Source organism: Mastigoproctus giganteus, chromosome 12 (assembly GCF_048544385.1).
Source record: "Mastigoproctus giganteus isolate SK-2022 chromosome 12, ASM4854438v1, whole genome shotgun sequence".
NCBI lineage: Eukaryota > Metazoa > Arthropoda > Arachnida > Uropygi > Thelyphonidae > Mastigoproctus > Mastigoproctus giganteus.
In genome coordinates, this window is record NC_143586.1 from 98,407,990 (window position 1) to 98,425,198 (window position 17,209).

The 17,209-nt window shown below is 39.2% G+C and overlaps 1 protein-coding gene across 1 annotated transcript in view; it reads right to left on the reverse strand.

The window, feature by feature from the left end:
- LOC150077293 (lipase maturation factor 2-like) overlaps window positions 1-17,209 on the reverse strand; it is a 378,351-nt gene that overhangs the window by 226,671 nt on the left and 134,471 nt on the right. The window contains exon 5 of the mRNA XM_090386704.1: window positions 12,742-12,959. Coding sequence (XP_090242830.1) covers window positions 12,742-12,959 — 218 coding nt within the window. The remainder of the gene's footprint in view (window positions 1-12,741; window positions 12,960-17,209) is intronic.

Here is a 17,209-nt window from a genome sequence, read left to right on the forward strand (position 1 = left end):
GACCACCGCATATCCTCGAACAATATGGCCTTAGTTGCTAATGCTCCCAAAAATCAAATAACAAACAACAACAACAGCGCTAATCGCACATTTATTAGGTAGATTTAGTTACTTAATCAATGTACATTGGTACGAACTATTTCACCGACCGGGCTAGCCGGGTGTGTAAAGTGCCTGCCTGGCAACCCAAAGATCGCGGGTTCGAATCCTGCCTCGGGCTTGGATCAGAGTACTGCTGTTGTCGTTTATTATCTGGAGCATTAGCAACTAAGGCCATATTGCTCCGGGATATGCAGTGGTCATTCCCTGACCTTTCCGCATCTTCCATATTTGGTGGTGACGGGCTCGAATCCCGGTCTAATCAAGAAGCGTGTACTACGCACTGCTGCTCCTTCCCACCTGGCTACGGAGACGCCTCAGAGTACTGCAAAAATCTTGGGAGGTGCATTATGGCCATAGAAGCTGATGTGCCAACAACTAACAAAAAAAAAAAAAAAAAAAAATGAACTATTTGATTTAATTTGGCAACTTCAATAATAGAGTTCAAATGTATTTTTATATTTAGTAGTAGACCTTTTTTTAGCCAATTCAACTATGTCCTCCATTACAATTTCTGAAAGGTGGCAACCCTAGGTGGGGCCCAAAATGAGAATCTTGCCTAGGGCCGATTTTTCCTTAATCCACCACTGCTTATGTAGAGTTCCATAGAACATAACCCTTACGTAAGTCAGGGAGTGGCTGTACATATAAAAATATCAACTAACATGAAGTCTTGGTAGAGAATATATGGGCTATCCTTGTTACTTCACTATGCCCTCTAACATGATGATCCAAATTAATTCAAGGTCATAACATAACCTTTATATGAAATTTTAAGGTTGAAATATTCACTTTTTCAATCACAATAATGAAAACTTAACTTTTTTTAAATGAAAAACTATATTAAAAAAATTAAGCCTTATAAAATTTTTTATCACAGTACATTAGAAAAGTACCTGGAATTTTATTATAAAAGTTTGACCAAACAGTTACGTTTACTAACTTAATCACCTTCAAAATACCTTCTTTCTGCACATGCACATACTCCACATAAGTCTTCTCACGCTTCAAAAAAATTCTTAAAATCGTGTTTTTTTTAGTGCATGTAGGGCTTATTCAGCATTTTCTTTGATGTCATCCACTCTAATGAAACGACGATCCCAAAGTCCCATTTTCAGTTTAGGGAACAGCTGGAAGTCAGGAGAGTGGGGAGGCTGCTGCATGACTAATATTTTTTTTTTGCAGCCAAGAACTGCCGAACTGCCATCACCATGATTGTCATGGTGCAGGATCAAGCCATCCTTTCATTTTTGAAGCCATCTTCGCCTTGCATTCTAATGCAAATGTGTCAAAACCTCAATGCAGTAAGCAGCAGTAATGCTTCTCTTCCTAGTCACAAATTAATGGTGCACTATGACCACATTGTCAAAAAAATGTTCAGCATGACTTTGACATCGGATTTTGTTGCACAAGAACTGAGTCGTGGGGACATTTTTGTATACTATTTGATGATTCTATTTTGTTCTTGGGGGTATAGATGAACACCCCAACTCTCATCCCCAGTGACCATTTTTCTTAGGTTGTACTGAGATCCTGCACAGATTTTTCAAACAAATCACATGAAATGACTTTCCTGCAGTCCATTTGATCATCTAACAGCAAATAAATGGAACAAACTTTGTACACACGTGATGCATCCCTAAATTTTTCATCAGGATTGTGTGTACTGAGCCTACAGACAGTCCAACTTCATGAGGAATCTCAAGAACAGTCATTTGCCTATCATCTCACACAACTTCCTTCACTTTGATATACTGATGACATTTTTGCTGTTTTGTGACAAATTCTGTCCTGTCCATTTTTAAACTAATTAAACCAGTCATGAACTGCTGTTTTCTTCAAAGCATCATCTCTATAGAATTTTTATCAAGTTTAAAGAACTTGATGTTAGCACGCTGTTCAAACTGCAACATTCTGCAATCAATTAGCTGTGACATGAGTGAAGTAGTCAAGCCAGTTCCCACTTGGCATGCATGTGCACCAAGGTCCCCATCAACACCCCATTAAACCTAATGGCCATAGTGCAAACCATTTAAATACCAGCGTGTGATTCTGAGAACTACTTGAATTGTACTACATAGGTTTTCCTTTTGTAAAATTAAATTAAAATAAAATTAAAATATTACAAGAGACTGCAAACACTGAATAAAAATTATGAAACAAAATGGTTTGCATAAAATATTATATGGCTAAATTAAACACTGAAAACATAAAATAACTTAATTCTAAAAAGTTTAATGTGATATTTTAGCTGGCCTTGTTGGCCAAGAGCACATTCCCCTTACAGACTGTCATTTCCAATCATGGTTTACCCTTTGCTCTCCACTGTTTGCCTGTTGCTTATTCCCAACATGTATGGTGGAAATATGCACAACAGACAAACATTCAGCAAATTATAATTGAGGGAAAAAAAATAAAAGCTTTTATTACCATCTTATATTTTCTTCAAATACTGAAATCGTTTTACACACTGTGCATGAATAGAATTAAAAATCTACTGGTTATACAAGTACATACTTATATATCCAGTAGATTTCTCATGTGTACATGCATGCAAAATACATTTTTAATATGCAAATATTAGAAAAAATCAGATTAGACCATTACTTAATGGAAGTTGGAGATAACACAGCTGGGGAAACTGAACAGGTACTTTGCATACACCTTTACAGATGAATGGCCCTTTGCTGAGAGGAGAAACCATTCAAGTGCAGTTAAGTGTTGAAGGATACTGAAATTACAGATTATTTATTAAAAAATAAACTTTTGTACCTAACAGAAAGTAATACTCTTCAGGTTGATGGCACATACCAAGTAATTGAGGGAGACAGCTAGTTAACACATCATTGGACTTAGGGGGAGGTTCCTTTGGATTGGAGAAGTGCCAATATATTACAATCCATAAAAATCAATCAGCTTGAAGAGTGAAATGAGCAATTATAGAGCAGCAAGTCTAACTTCAGCAGAAGGGAAAACTGTGAAAGCAATGATTATGAATGCAACACAGGGGAATACAATAGAAATAGATTCTGAAGGAAATTGTTTTGTAAAGGAAAGTCATATTTAACTAACTATCTGATGACAGCTATACCATTTATTTTATTTGCATTTTATTAGTATTTTGTTGTACTAATTTTACTTTACAGTTCCCCCCCCCCACACTTTATATTGGCTTGGCAATTCAGCCCATAATTTACTTAATTCATTATAACCTCTAGGATAGTAACATTCTTTCACCAATCTACTACTATTCTTTTTCTACTTTCCTCACCCTTATAGTTACTGGCACCTCGTGTAACTTTCACATCCATTTATGCATACTTAATTAAATTAATATTATTACAACTTTATATATATATAAATAAGAGGTTGTAGAAAATGGTGGTTACAGTGAAATTTATTTAAATGGTTTATGGACCAGTGACACTGCTATATATAGCAGAAACAGCCCAACGACCATAATGGAATATAGGTAGGTAGAAACTGCAGAAGAGAAAGGAAGAAGGGAAAGAACTAACAAAATTGGAAATCGAAACTACGGCAAACCTGGAAGGTATATGCGAAATAAAATTTTTTATACATACATATATTTATCTGTGTGTGTGTGTATAGATGTATGAACACTGGATTTTCTGAAAAGAGAATTCAAAGTTTCATGTTTAAAACAACTCTTTAACTTTATTCTTATTTTTACATAAATATATAATAATAATAAATAACTTTATTTATCATCAATTTGCTATACATAGAATGAATAATTTTTATCAGTTCCTGAGGGTTCATTTTTGGGAACTTCCTGGAACTGGACAGTGTTTTCCAAACCCCAGTTTGGAAAACACTGGCCTAGACAATGACTTATTTTACATAGATTTTCTGAAAAATCTAATTTTGGGAAGGGACAAGAACTGTGCAGAGACTAAGGATAAGGAAGGAGGAAAGAAAAATAAGTGAATTTTGAAGGACAAATAGTGGTTTAAGAATGACAGAAAGGCTGTGTTATACTTTGAAGATACTAGGAGCTGTGGTAAGATACCCAATGGATTGTAGTAATGGTTAGAAAAAGGAATAGCATGAAAAATTTGCAAGCACATCTAGGATGTCATACTGATAGTAATCAAATATAGTGCTTATTGATGTAAGAGTAAACCAAGAGAATCAGAGGACAAAAAGATAAATAGAATATGCAAAGGATATTATATATGGATAAGAAATTTTGCAAGGAAAATTACCAAGAAACTGAGGAAGGGTCAAACATGAAGATAAGAATGGAATTGAAATAAGGCCAAAGGTTATTCACATTAGTGAGAAAACAATAGGATATACTAAAGGAAAAATAGCTAAAACTCTGTGGTTACTGATAGAAATAAAGGATGTAGATGGAACATTAAGAATATAAACACAGTAGCAGTGGGAATAAGAAAATATAAAGATTATGTAATAACAGATTAAAAGAGAACATATGAAATAAGAAAGAAATGACCAAGGAAGCAATATGAGGGGGGAAAAAAAGTGTGTATAGAAAAGTATGGAAGGCATGATTTAATGTTTGGAGGTTGCAGCTTTCAAATAATGAACTTTAATATAGAACGAGATGGAAAGAATGACAGAAATCGGAAATTAAGATAAGAATACTATACTGAATAGGTGGACTGAATTAGAGGATTTATATGGGAGTAGCGGAATAGAGAATAATGTTGAGATTGAGGATAAACTTGGTTCAAAAGTTAATTGAAACAAAGGCTTTGATTTGATTGTTGTTGGCACATCGGCTTCTGTGGCCATATTGCACCTCCCAAGGTTTTTGCAGTACTTTGATCCAAGCCCGAGGCAGGAATTGAACCCACGACCTTTGGGTTGCCAGGCAGGTACTTTACCCACTTGGCTAGCCCGGTCGGCTGAAACAAAGGCAAGGGCCTCTTTAAGGAAAATACAAATGTAATCAATGGATACCAGTGGGGGAATGTGTGAAGTAATTCAAATGCAGGAATACAGGAACTAACAAAAATATGAGAAAGGAAAGTGGGCAGAAGAATTTATGGTTACTATCATGATTCCAATAAACAAGTGTGCAATCAAATCAATCTTGTCACTAAAAAAGAATCAAGGACTGAAATGGGAAAAATTCTGGATACTCTATTACTAAAAGATAGAAAAGGTTGTAAAAATATTATGTATGGAAAGGCAGCAGATATAGATAAGATAAGACCTGAAATACTGAAAGCTGGAGGGAAAAATTGCATCACAATGCAATTTTCCCTCCAGCTTTCAGATCTCATCGCATTATCTAGAGGTTGTTCTTTTGAAGGACAGGTTTCAGAAGATGGAAACAAGACATTAATGGTACCAATATAAAGAGATAGGTATCTGGTACCATATAACTTTTTATTGTGTTTATATAGAAGAAACAAGATACCAGGAGAAATCAGTACAAACCCAAGGTTACAGTGGAACAAACATTGGCAACATTCTGATATTACTGCTGTCAGTAATGCAGCACACATCCCAACAGTAATCAACTTCTTTCTAGGCATGCTGGAACATAGCCACACCAACCAAGTTGATTGCTGCAGTGATCCCACTTCAAATCATTAAAAACAACAGTTGGCAACACAAGCTTGTATTTGATCCCTCACATAACCCTAAAAAAGAATTAGAGATATACAGTGAGCATTCTGGCCACAGAATTGAAACTGCACCCCCATCCCACAGATTTGGATTTACAATCCCAACCTGGACAATGTAGATCAAAAACACCTCCAACATCCTTATGGAAGTGAAGAGGTACATCATCCTGCTGGAAGAGTACATTGTTTACTGAATCATCCTGAGCAGTTTCCAGGCTCATAATTACTCAGCATCTTAATATCTAGTAGATGATATGCAGAAGAATGGGTTGAACACCACTCTGCAACTTTCAGTACAAAACTAACTTTAGGACTGTCCACCTTGGACATAATTCAAAGACATGTTAGATTTTTCACTTTCACATACTCATGTTGTGTATGCCCTCATCACTAAACAGCCTGTTTAAGCATCTCATCAGCTTTCTGCCATCTAAGTAAAGATGTCTACACAGAACACTTGATTTCTGATTTTGTCATCAGCTATAATGGGCTTATACCCTCTATAATACATATGATTTTAGATGCAACTGATTATACAAGTCACTCTTCACTTTTTTTTTTTTTACAGTACATCAAGCTATGTTGTCCCAATATGTTGATCATTAGCAAATGCATACGATGCAAGAAAACAAGCTTATATAGCATCAGCCAAAAAAAACCAAAAAAAAACCCCTCTCATTTCACCCATCCACTGGCTCCAAATGTTTGTCTACTTCTGCCTTGAATTTATTTAAGCTATCAACTCTACAACGACAGATGGATGTTTGCTTCAGCAATCAACCACCCGCTGGCTAAATGCAAAACTTCCACACATCTATCCTACAACTGTCTTTCTTCAATTTAAATTTATGCACTCTCTCAGGTGATTATTCTGAGCAGGCGGGCGGAAGAATCCTATCAGCATTAAGCATGCTCAAACCATTCAAAGCTTTATACACCTCAATCAGATCACCTCAGAGGTGCCTAGTCACCAGACACTTTTTTTTTTTTTTTTTTTTTTTTGTTAGTTGTTGGCGCATCGGCTTCTGTGGTCATAATGCACCTCCCAAAGTTTTTGCATTTTACTCTGATCCAAGCCCGAGGCAGGATTCGAACCCGCAACCTTTGGGTTGCCAGGCAGGCACTTTACCCACCTGGCTAGCCTGGTCGGCAGACACTGTAACTGGCAAAACATAAGCCTTTCTTGATAACAGCAACCCTTTGTTCCATTCACTAATCTTGTCACCCTTCTCTGTACTCATTCCAACAGCTCTACATCCTTCTTAAAATTAAGCCTCCAGACCTGTATACAGTACTCAAGGCGTGGTCCGACCACTGCCTTTTACAAGGGGATAATCACCTCGTTATCACTGCTAGAAAAATTCCTGTATATCATTGACAAGACATCATGAGCTACTCTTGCAGACCGTCTGCACTGCTCTGCTCGGAAAACTTCCTATCAGCCTGCACAATCACCCCAGGTCCTTTTCATTCTCTACCACTGTCATAGTTTACCACATAGTTGATACGTTACTCTGAGGTTACTGCTTCCCATATGCAGTACTTTAGACTTGTCAATGTTAAAATTCAGTTGCCACCTCTCATCCCCATCTGCTCAACTTTTCTAGATCCTGTTGCAGCAACATACTGTCATTAGTGTTATTAACAATCCTGCCGACCTTTGTATCATCTGCTAACTTGGATATTAAGCCTGATGAACCATCATCAATATCATTAATAAATACAGAAACAATGGACCCAACACTGAACCCTGGGAGACTCCACTAATAACTTAGTCCATGAAGAGCAGTGTCCATCGATTACCACTGTCTTCTCCCACTCAACCATCCCTTTATCCATAGCAGTAATTTGTCTCCAATGCTACACTGCTCCAATTTGTACAGCAGTATCAAAAGCCTTTCTAAGATCCAAATATATGATATCAAAATTATTCTTTGCATCCAGTTTTCTTTGAGGCCACATCATAGTATCAAATCAAATTGGTCAGACAAGACTTGCCCTTAACAAACCCATGCTGTGTCCGAGCTATAACAAGTCTTGTCTAGATGATCCTGCAGTGCTTCTTGAACCAGTGCCTCCATTAATTTCTCTGGAACAGAAGGGTTTGCTTACTTCCAAAGGTTTGCTTATTTCCTTTGCTGCCTCCTTTAATATAAATGGATAGATCTATCCACCTAAGGTGCCTTTATGTTTATCTTCAACAATTTCTCCTTCACTTTGCTCTCATGTTATTACAAAATCATCTAGGTCACTGCCAGAGTTTAATCCACCTCTGGCATTCCCCTTCCCGAACAACTGCTCGTGTGAATGTAGATGCAAAATACTCATTTAATTTGTTAGCTACCTGAGAAGGATCATCATTAGTTGAACCACTGATATGAAGTGGACCAATCTGATTCATCCCCTTCCTTCTAGAGTTTACATAAGTAAAGTACTCTTTGCTGTTTTTCTTTGCATCCTTTGCCAAAGATTTCTCATAATAATTTGCCTTTGCGACTTTGTTACAGACCAGCTTGTACCTTCCATAGGCTTCTGTGTCACCTGTTAATTTATATGTATCCCATGAATTTTTCTTCTGTCACATGTCTCATTAGTTCATCTGACATCCATTTAGGGCTAAACCGTGAACAATATTTCTTAGTTGGTATGAAAAGCCTAGTAGCTTCCAAGATTAATTCTTTGAAGCTAATATCATTGTGGACTATGGATGAAATCCATTCTCATATCTATAAAGGTTTCTTCACTATCCTTAATCAAATGTACAAAATTTCTCCTGAACTTCAGACACAGTTTCTTTCAACCAAAAATTGCTTGTGCTCTTTCTGCACTAGCATATATTGCCATTTTATTTACACTACAATACTACTATAAATACATAGTGTTGGGGGTTTCAATTTTATCAATCAATAAAAAATAAGGACAAAAGCTCCAACTTTATTTTTACCACTGTCAGCATATGTTGATTGCAAATACATTTACAAAAATATTACAGTTGTGAATGTGCTTTTGACTGACCGTGTGTGTATGCACATGTGTGTTCCTTTACTACCTAAAGAAGGACTTAATTAGGCCAAATACCCCTTAATAGTATGGGAAAGGGATTAGAGACTATAGGAGTAAATGTTGTGTAGCAGTAGCAAATGATGCAAGAAAGCAAGTTTAAATAGCATCAGCAAAAAAAAAAAAAAACCTACCATCACACACTTCTCCCCTACATATCCTCAAAGAATATGTCTAGTTTTCTTGAATTTATTCAACCCATCCACTTCCACAATAAAGGATGGAAGCCACTTCCAACAATCAACCACCTGCTGGCTAAAGACAAACTTCTGCACATCTACCCTACAATCATCCTTCCTCAACTTAAATGTATGCCCCTTGTGTGTAGTTTGAGCAAGAGGAAGCTGCCATTGATATTCAGCTTACTCAATCTATTTTGGGACTTAAACACCTCAATCAAATTACCCCGCAGAAGCTGTAATTTGCAGAATTGAAGTCTTTCTAGGCAAGAGTACCCTTTTGTTTAATTCACCAATCTGGTTGCTCTTCTCTGCACCCATTCGGGCAGATCAGAATCCTTCCTACAATGAAGCCCCCTGACCAGTACTCAAACCAGGGCCTTGTAAAAATGCATAATTACATTGAGTCTACAAAATCATCTATCATCTACAAAATTAAACATTAAGCCTGGTACATTTTCATCAATATTAGTAAGGGCATTATGGTGCAACAAATGCCTAAGGTTTATGCAACACATGCCTAAGGTTTAAGCAGCAAAAGCAAAGAAAAAAAAAGCAGCAAAGTAGTATATAAAATAATTAATAAAAGAACAGGAAATAGACAACCTATGCATTCCACTATTCCCACAGTTTTGACCCAGCTGACCTTTAAATTTCCCCAAACTGTCAGCTTTAACCATCCTATTCCAGTAAATTATAACTCATTGGCTTAAATAAAATTTCCTGCAATCTAAACTTATCCCCCACCCCCAAATTTGAATTTAATGTCACTAGTTCTAGAATCATTTATAACTGTGAAATTTAGTGATCATTCATTTTACTTTTGCCACTTAGAGCCTTAAACACCTCAATCAAGTCTTCTCTATGGTATCTAGTTTCCAAGCTGTGCAGCCCACATATTCAAAGTCCTTCCTCATATAGATGCCCTTTTGCAGATCTCACTAAGCAAGTTACCCTTTTTGGACCCTTTCAAGTAGCTCAATGTCATTTTTTTTTAGGTATGGTCTCTATACATGAAGGCAGTATTACAAGTGTGTTCAAACAATAGCCTTTTATAATGGGATCGTAACTTCCTTATCTGTACTAGAAAATGTTCGAAAAATCATTGATAGGACACTGCAGGCCTTATTTGCAACCTGTCTACAATGCTCAGAGAAATTAATGCCTAAGCATATTGTAAGTCCCAAGTTCCTTTCTTCCACTACTGACTTTAGTTCATCTCTACCAAGTGTAGAAGTTATTTTGGGGTTACTGTTCCCCAGGTGTAATAAGACCTTGCATTTTACTGAATTAAAACATGGATGCCAATTTTCTAACCATCCCTGAAGTCTATCTAGGTCACTCTAAAGATGATCTGCTTCATGGTGATCATTAACTACTCTACAAATCTTTAGATCACGCTGCTCTTCATGGACTAATTTTATTAGTGGAGTCCCCCAGGGTTCGGTATTGTGCCTCACTGTTCTTTTGTATATTTATCAATGATATTGATGAAGGTATATCAGATATAATGTCGAAGTTTGCAGATGATATAAAAGTTGATAGGGTTGTTAATGACAGTAATGCCAGTGTGCTACTGCAACAGGATCTAGAAAATTTGGGCAGATGGGCTGAGAAGTGGCAACTGAAGTTTAAAAATTGAGAAATGCAAAGTACTGCATATGGGTAGCAGTAACCCCAGAGAAAAATACCTAACTGTGTGGTACTACACTTAGGGAGTAGAAAATGAAAAAACCTGGGCATAATTGTGCAGTCAGATATGAAATTTTCTTAGCAATGCACACAGGCAGCAAGAGCTGATAATGGGAAATTGTCAATGATATACAAGAATTTTGCTAGTAGGGAAGAGGAGGTGATTATCCCTTTGTAAAAGGCAATGATCAGGCCAAGCCTTGAGTACTGTGTACAGGTCTGGAGGCCTCATTTTAGGAAGGATGTAGAATTGCTTGAGTGAGTACAAAGGGCAACAAGATTGGTGAGGGGAATGAAAGAGGACTTATCAAGAAAGGCTTAAGTTCTGTAAATTGCAGCATCTGGAGACTAGGATCTGAGGTGATCTGATTGAGAACTATAAGGTCTTGAATGGGTTGAGCAGGCTTAATTCTGATGAGATTCTCCCTCTTGCTCAGATTACGAACCTGAGGATGCATAAATTCAAATTGAGGAAAGACAGTTATAGAATATATGTGCGGAAATTTGCTTTTAATCAGCGGGTAGTTGATTGCTGGAACAAACTTATCAATGATATCGATGAAGGTATATCAGGCTTAATGTCCAAGTTTGCAGATGATACAAAAGGTTGGCAGGGTTGTTAATGACACTAAAGACAGTATGCTATTGCAACAGGATCTAGAAAAGTTAGGCAGATGGGCTGAGTAGTGGCAACTGAAGTTTAACATTTACAAATGCAAAGTACTACATATGGGTAGCAGTAACCACAGAGTAATATACCAACTGTGCAGTTTCATTCTCCACTACACTCAGGGTAGTGGAGAATGAAAAAACCTGGAGATAATTGTGCAGTCAGATATGTTTTTTGAGCAGTGCAGACAGGTTGGTGGGTTGGTTATTAGGATTTTTATGGCGCATCAGCAACTAAGGCTATAGTGCGCCAATGCAGACAGGCTGTAAGAGTAGTTCATGCAGTATTGTCAATAATATATAGGAATTTTGCTAGCAGGGATAAGGAGGCAATTATCCCCCTTGTATAAGGAAATGGTCAGGCCATACTTTGAGTACTGTGTACAAGTCTGGAGACCTCATTTTAGGGAGGATGTAGAGCTGCTGGAACAAGTACAGAGAAGGGCAACAAGATTAGTGAATGGAACAAAGGGTTGCTCTTACAATGAATGACTTAAGTTTTGCAAATTACAATGTTTGGAGACTAGGCACCTGTGAGGTGATCTGATTGAGGTGTATAAGGCCTTGAATGAGTTGAGCAAGCTGAATGCTGATGGGATTCTTCCTCTTGCTCAGATTAAGAACCTGAGAGGGCATAGATTCAAATTGAGGAAAGACAGTTGTAGAATAGATGTGTAGAAATTTGCCTTTAGCCAGTGCATGTTTGATTTGTGGAACAAACTTCCATCTGATGTTGTAGAAGCTGACAGTTGAAATAAATTGAAGGCCGAACCACACAAATTTTTTTTTTTTTTTTGGTTGATACTATATAAGCTTGCTTTCTTGCATCATATGCCTCTACTAATGCTAATTTGTTAGAATGTGCTTCTACATCACTGCTGAACTACAAGGAATTCTTTTCTAAAATCCAAAAAATTTTAAAACCTAGCACATCTCAATCCTCAAGGAGGATTTTAACAAGATTTTAACAAGGTATTTTAACAAGGTTAATACAATATTAAGTAAGGCAAGTGAACATCATACGACGGTACACCAAATTAAAATGAACATGGATAGCAAAAAAAAAAATTTTTGTTTCGTGCACACCAGATCAACCTCTACCAAAAATTGGGATAAAGTAATAAATATTAACGTAGATTTATCTTCAATAAATTTCACTGTAACTGTTTCATCGCATAAGTAGTTCCAAGCCCACAGACTGATAAGCAAGACATTTAAAATCCTGACTGTATTAATGAACTAGTAAAAACCTAGATGCATATCTTAGAAAATACAGATACATGGTAACACTATTTATTATAAAATTCATAAATTGCACAAAGGATGCTCAATTTTTAAGGAAAGTGAATTTTTGTGAATTTATACTTTTTACCATAATTTTTCATTCTTGGAGTATAATTTGCTGATTACATATTTACCTGTTAATCCCCACCATGTAGGACATTTGCTAGTTAACTTTACTACACCTGATGCAAACATGAGGCGGAACAGTAGCCAGCGAACAAGCCACAAAGTTTCTACATCATGTGCTCTATGAGGTAATGAAGAAAGGAAACTAGAAGAAACTGGCCTCTGCAACATTCCAACCGGAGCTACTAAGATAGTAAGAAACCCTGCTTCCAACAAAAGAATGTCCCTGCAATTGATAATTGTATTAGTTGTACAGCACTATGTACAAAGTTATTTTAACAATACAACCAGTACATCTAGGGTCAAACTATATAATCCTCAATTGCTATGCTAGACATGAATCTGTATGTGCTAACTCCATAACTAACTCTGACAATTTATTTTATCATGACAGACCATTGTTATTCCTCTTTCTGAATAGATAGTTACAGTAAACTCTGCAAAATTCAGCACTTTATAAAACAATTCTTTAAAATCGAGCACAACTTACAAAAGAAAGCAATCTGGTGCTCACATCAACAATCACATTTAGTGGATAGTGTTTTTTGTTATGCGGTTCCCGTGGTTTCCCACAAATCCGCGTTAAATACTCTGTTAACATAGCAAAGCCAGTCAGTGTGGGTTATGTGTGAGTAGTGTGTTGTTTGTGTTGTTTGACTGGCCTCTTCGTTACTGGGAGGCGCGATCACCAGGAAGGAGCCTCCCAGCATCCGTCCACTGGCACGAGGAGCCGGACCAGGGAGTAAAAGACATCTGACGAGCCGTCCACACTCTTGCAGGAGCGAGAGTGGGGAAGGCCAAGGAAAGAGCAGAGAAGAAACAGGAAAGTGGAAGACAGACAAGATAGCGAGGATGACAGAGCGTAGGCATCCTCCCAGGCGAAACGGAGCAGGAAGAGTGCTAGGTGCAGTTGTGGGAGTCCTGAAGAAAGACTGTGGGTAGGAAGAAGAGAATAGGTAAAGTTCAAATTAAAGAGTCCAGGATCGTCACAATGGAGAATCAAGGAGCGGCGTCGACAGGGCTGTCCGCCATTTGCAGTTTCATGTCTGGAAGTTTCCGGTGCTGGGTATCAGTTGCTGTCTAGAAGAGGTTATCCAGGAGTAGTGTTCGGGAGTTGCAGGTGATGCCAGCGACGACGAAAGACCTCGTTGGCATAACTGGTCAGTGCACGGAAGGCATCATTAGATTCCAATAACTTGGTTTCTGGCCGAAGTGATGTAGTGTGGAGGTCTAGGAGTAGTTGGTTTCTTAGATCTAAGTATACGTTGCATGAGTGCATCACGTGATCCCAGTCTTCAGGTTCTCCGCAGGTACAGAGGGCATCCTCGACTAGGCCGAACTCTAGAAGGCGTCTCTTGAAGGACCCGTGGCCAGTTAATAGGAAGGAAGCATAGACGTTAGGGAAGAACCAAGTGGAACGTTGCTTGTTGATGTAGGTTACCACAGGAAGGAAAAGTTTAGTAATTGCACCAGTTGTGGAGTTATTCCAGCGGGTTTGCCATAAGTTTATGAATTGTAGCCACACACGTTTATGTTCCTGTTTGATATCGATATCGGTACGGGTTTGAATAGTGAGGAATTCAGCTTCCTTATTCTTCTTGATGGCATGAGAAAGTCCGATAAAAGCGACGTGGAGGTCCAAAGGGAGGCGGCCTGTTAGTAGCTGTAGGGCGGCAGTTGATGTCGTTCTACATGCGCGGGTCATTTGTAGTAGCATAAGTCGTTGAATTTGCTGAATTTTACGTTGAGCATGCACTAAAGTCATTCGGTGGTACCATACTGCAGCTCCATATGTAACAATTGGTATAAATACTGCTGAGTATAAAAGGCGTTGAGTTGGTCCTTTAAGACCCCAGTCCTTGCGGGTAAAGCGTGCTAACATACTGATGTAATTTTTTATCTTTTCTTTGATAGCTTGGATATGAGGAATGAAAGTTCTCCTGTCGTCCAAAATTACTCCCAGGTACTTCACCGATCGGTAGTTTTTCAGTGGGCGGCCATTAAAACGTATGGTAGGAGGTCTGGAGAAGTCCAGTTTGCCTTTTAATAGGAGGGTTTTGCTCTTCTCAATGGAGACTGAGAGTTTATTTTCCGTGGCCCATACGGACAGAGCAGCGAGAACAACCGTAGCCTTGGTTTCTATGGTGGCGCGGGTGGGGCCCTCAATATAATAACCATGTCGTCGGCATAAGAAAGCTGAGTAGTGTGTGGGTAGTCCCTCAGGAGCCAGTCGTCGAGTATCATATTCCAGACAGCTGGCCCCAGGATGGAGCCCTGGGGACAGCCTCGGGTTAGATGTCGGGTGATGCAGTGATATTTTGTTTTGATGCTGACCTTGCAGTTAGAGAAGTAGCTTTTGAGGCAGTGGTAGAAATTCCAAGTGCAGTTAGAGACTCTGGCCCTCTGAAGAACGCCCGGCCACCACACTGTGTCAAAAGCTCCTTTGAAGTCAATGAAGATTGCCAGTACATAAGTTGCATCCGACTGTTCTGCAACTTTGAGGGTTTTGGATAGAGCATCAATTGTGGAGCACCCTTGTTTGAATCCAAATTGAAGCGAGGATGCCAAACCACTGGCTTCATATCGGGGTTGGAAGCGGGAGAGCAGCAGTCTCTCAAAAACCTTGCCGAGAATGGGAAGCAGCGCAATCGGGCGATATGCCTTGGAGGTACCTGTGGGATCCTTAGGTAAGAGCCTCAGATTAGCATGCTTCCAACGTGATGGAAAGTTACCCTCATTCAGACAGGTGTTGAAGAGCTGAAGAAGTATCATTGGAGCTATGGCCCAGAGACGTTGCACAGTCTCGCCTTCAATAAAATCCAAACCAGGAGCTTTACCTTTTTTGATTTTTTTAATTGCTGCATCGACTTCTTCCTCTGTGAATGGTTCCTCCATAATATCTGGCTGGAAGCTGGAATTTTGTACTGCTATCTTCCTGTGGATGTCAGTATCAGAGTTGGTGTTGTCCTGATATATTAGTTCATCCAGAATCCGGTTGATTGTATCTTCCCAGTGTGTAGTCTCAGACGAGTCATCAGAGCGGACAGAGTGTATGACATCCGTGGATCCCAGCTTATTCCTCACGAGTTTGTGGACTAAACCCCACGGATTCCGGTTCCCCTCAGTCTCGACAAGGGAACGCCAGGAGCTTTGCTTGGCATGGTAAATTTTGTTAGTATATTCACGGCGGACTGCTTTGAATCGGTCTCTATACTGTTCTGCAATGTGAGCAGGTTCAGTCCTTCTCTTGCGTTGGTATTCTTTCCGAGCGCGCTTCAGAGAATTGCGCAGGTTAGTGAGTTCCTGCGACCACCATGGAACAGATCTTGGTTTCCTGGAACATTTTTTCATGGAAGCCTCTGAAGCTTTGAGGAGCAGACTCTGCACAAAGTGTTTTCTGCGCACTGTTCATTGATTGGTAGAAGTTGCTAGCTGGGTCATGAAGAGCATCTTGAATTACATTGTCAAACTGGTCCCAGTTCGCTGTTTTAGTAGAGAATCTTACAATATCCTGGATAGGCACTTGACGAGGGAGGGCAGAATCGGTGACACTGTAAGTGATGAGGCGATGGTCGCTAGTAGTGGCTGTGTCATGCACCTGCCAATGGAGGAGTCTATTGCGAAGAGAAGAAGTAGTTAGTGTGATGTCCAGGTTAGACTCTCCAGTTACCGAAGAGTAGGTGGTTGGTTGTCCTGGTCTGTTGATGATTTCAAGGCTGCGTGAGGCAATGAATTCATCTAACATATCTCCTCTTGCATCGGTAGAGGTGTTGAACCATTGTGTTGACCGGGCATTCGAATCTGCGGCTATGATGACAGTGTTCTCCAGGAGGTCAAGAGCTTGTTCTAGTCGAGCTATGTGCGGGAGGATATCTGTACCAAATTGGAAGTATGCTGTTAGGACCGCGATACGGCCGAAGCTGCCTTCTATTGTAGCCCCCGCTAGGTGGGGAGTGCAGAGTGATTCTATCTGTGTTACTACTAAGTCTGGATTGCGGACGATGATAGCAGCGAGGCACAACTGGTTTGTCGTCTGGATTTTCCTGAAAGCCAGGGGGTAACCAGAGACCCTTCCACGGACGCAGTATGGTTCCTGAAGGAGAAGAATGTCTAGATTCAACTCGTCCATTAGGGGATGAAGCTGTGTTGCCACTGAGATGGATTTTTGGCCATTGATTTGAGCTATACGAAGTCTGGGAGAGGGGGGATTGAGCATCCTATTTTCCATAGTTAGTCTTATTGCGTACTATATCTGCTGCTCTTCTATATACAAGGCACGCTCCATCCCGCACAGAGTGATCGTAGGGTTTGTTAATTGCTTTGCAATTTGAGCATTTAGGAGGTGAGGCTTTGTTGGGACAGTCCTTGTAGAGATGCCCTGCCTCAGCACAATGCCCACATATTGGTTGTTTTTTAAGACACTTAGCAGAGGTGTGCCCATAACCAAGACATTTGTAGCATTTCAGGACTGGTACA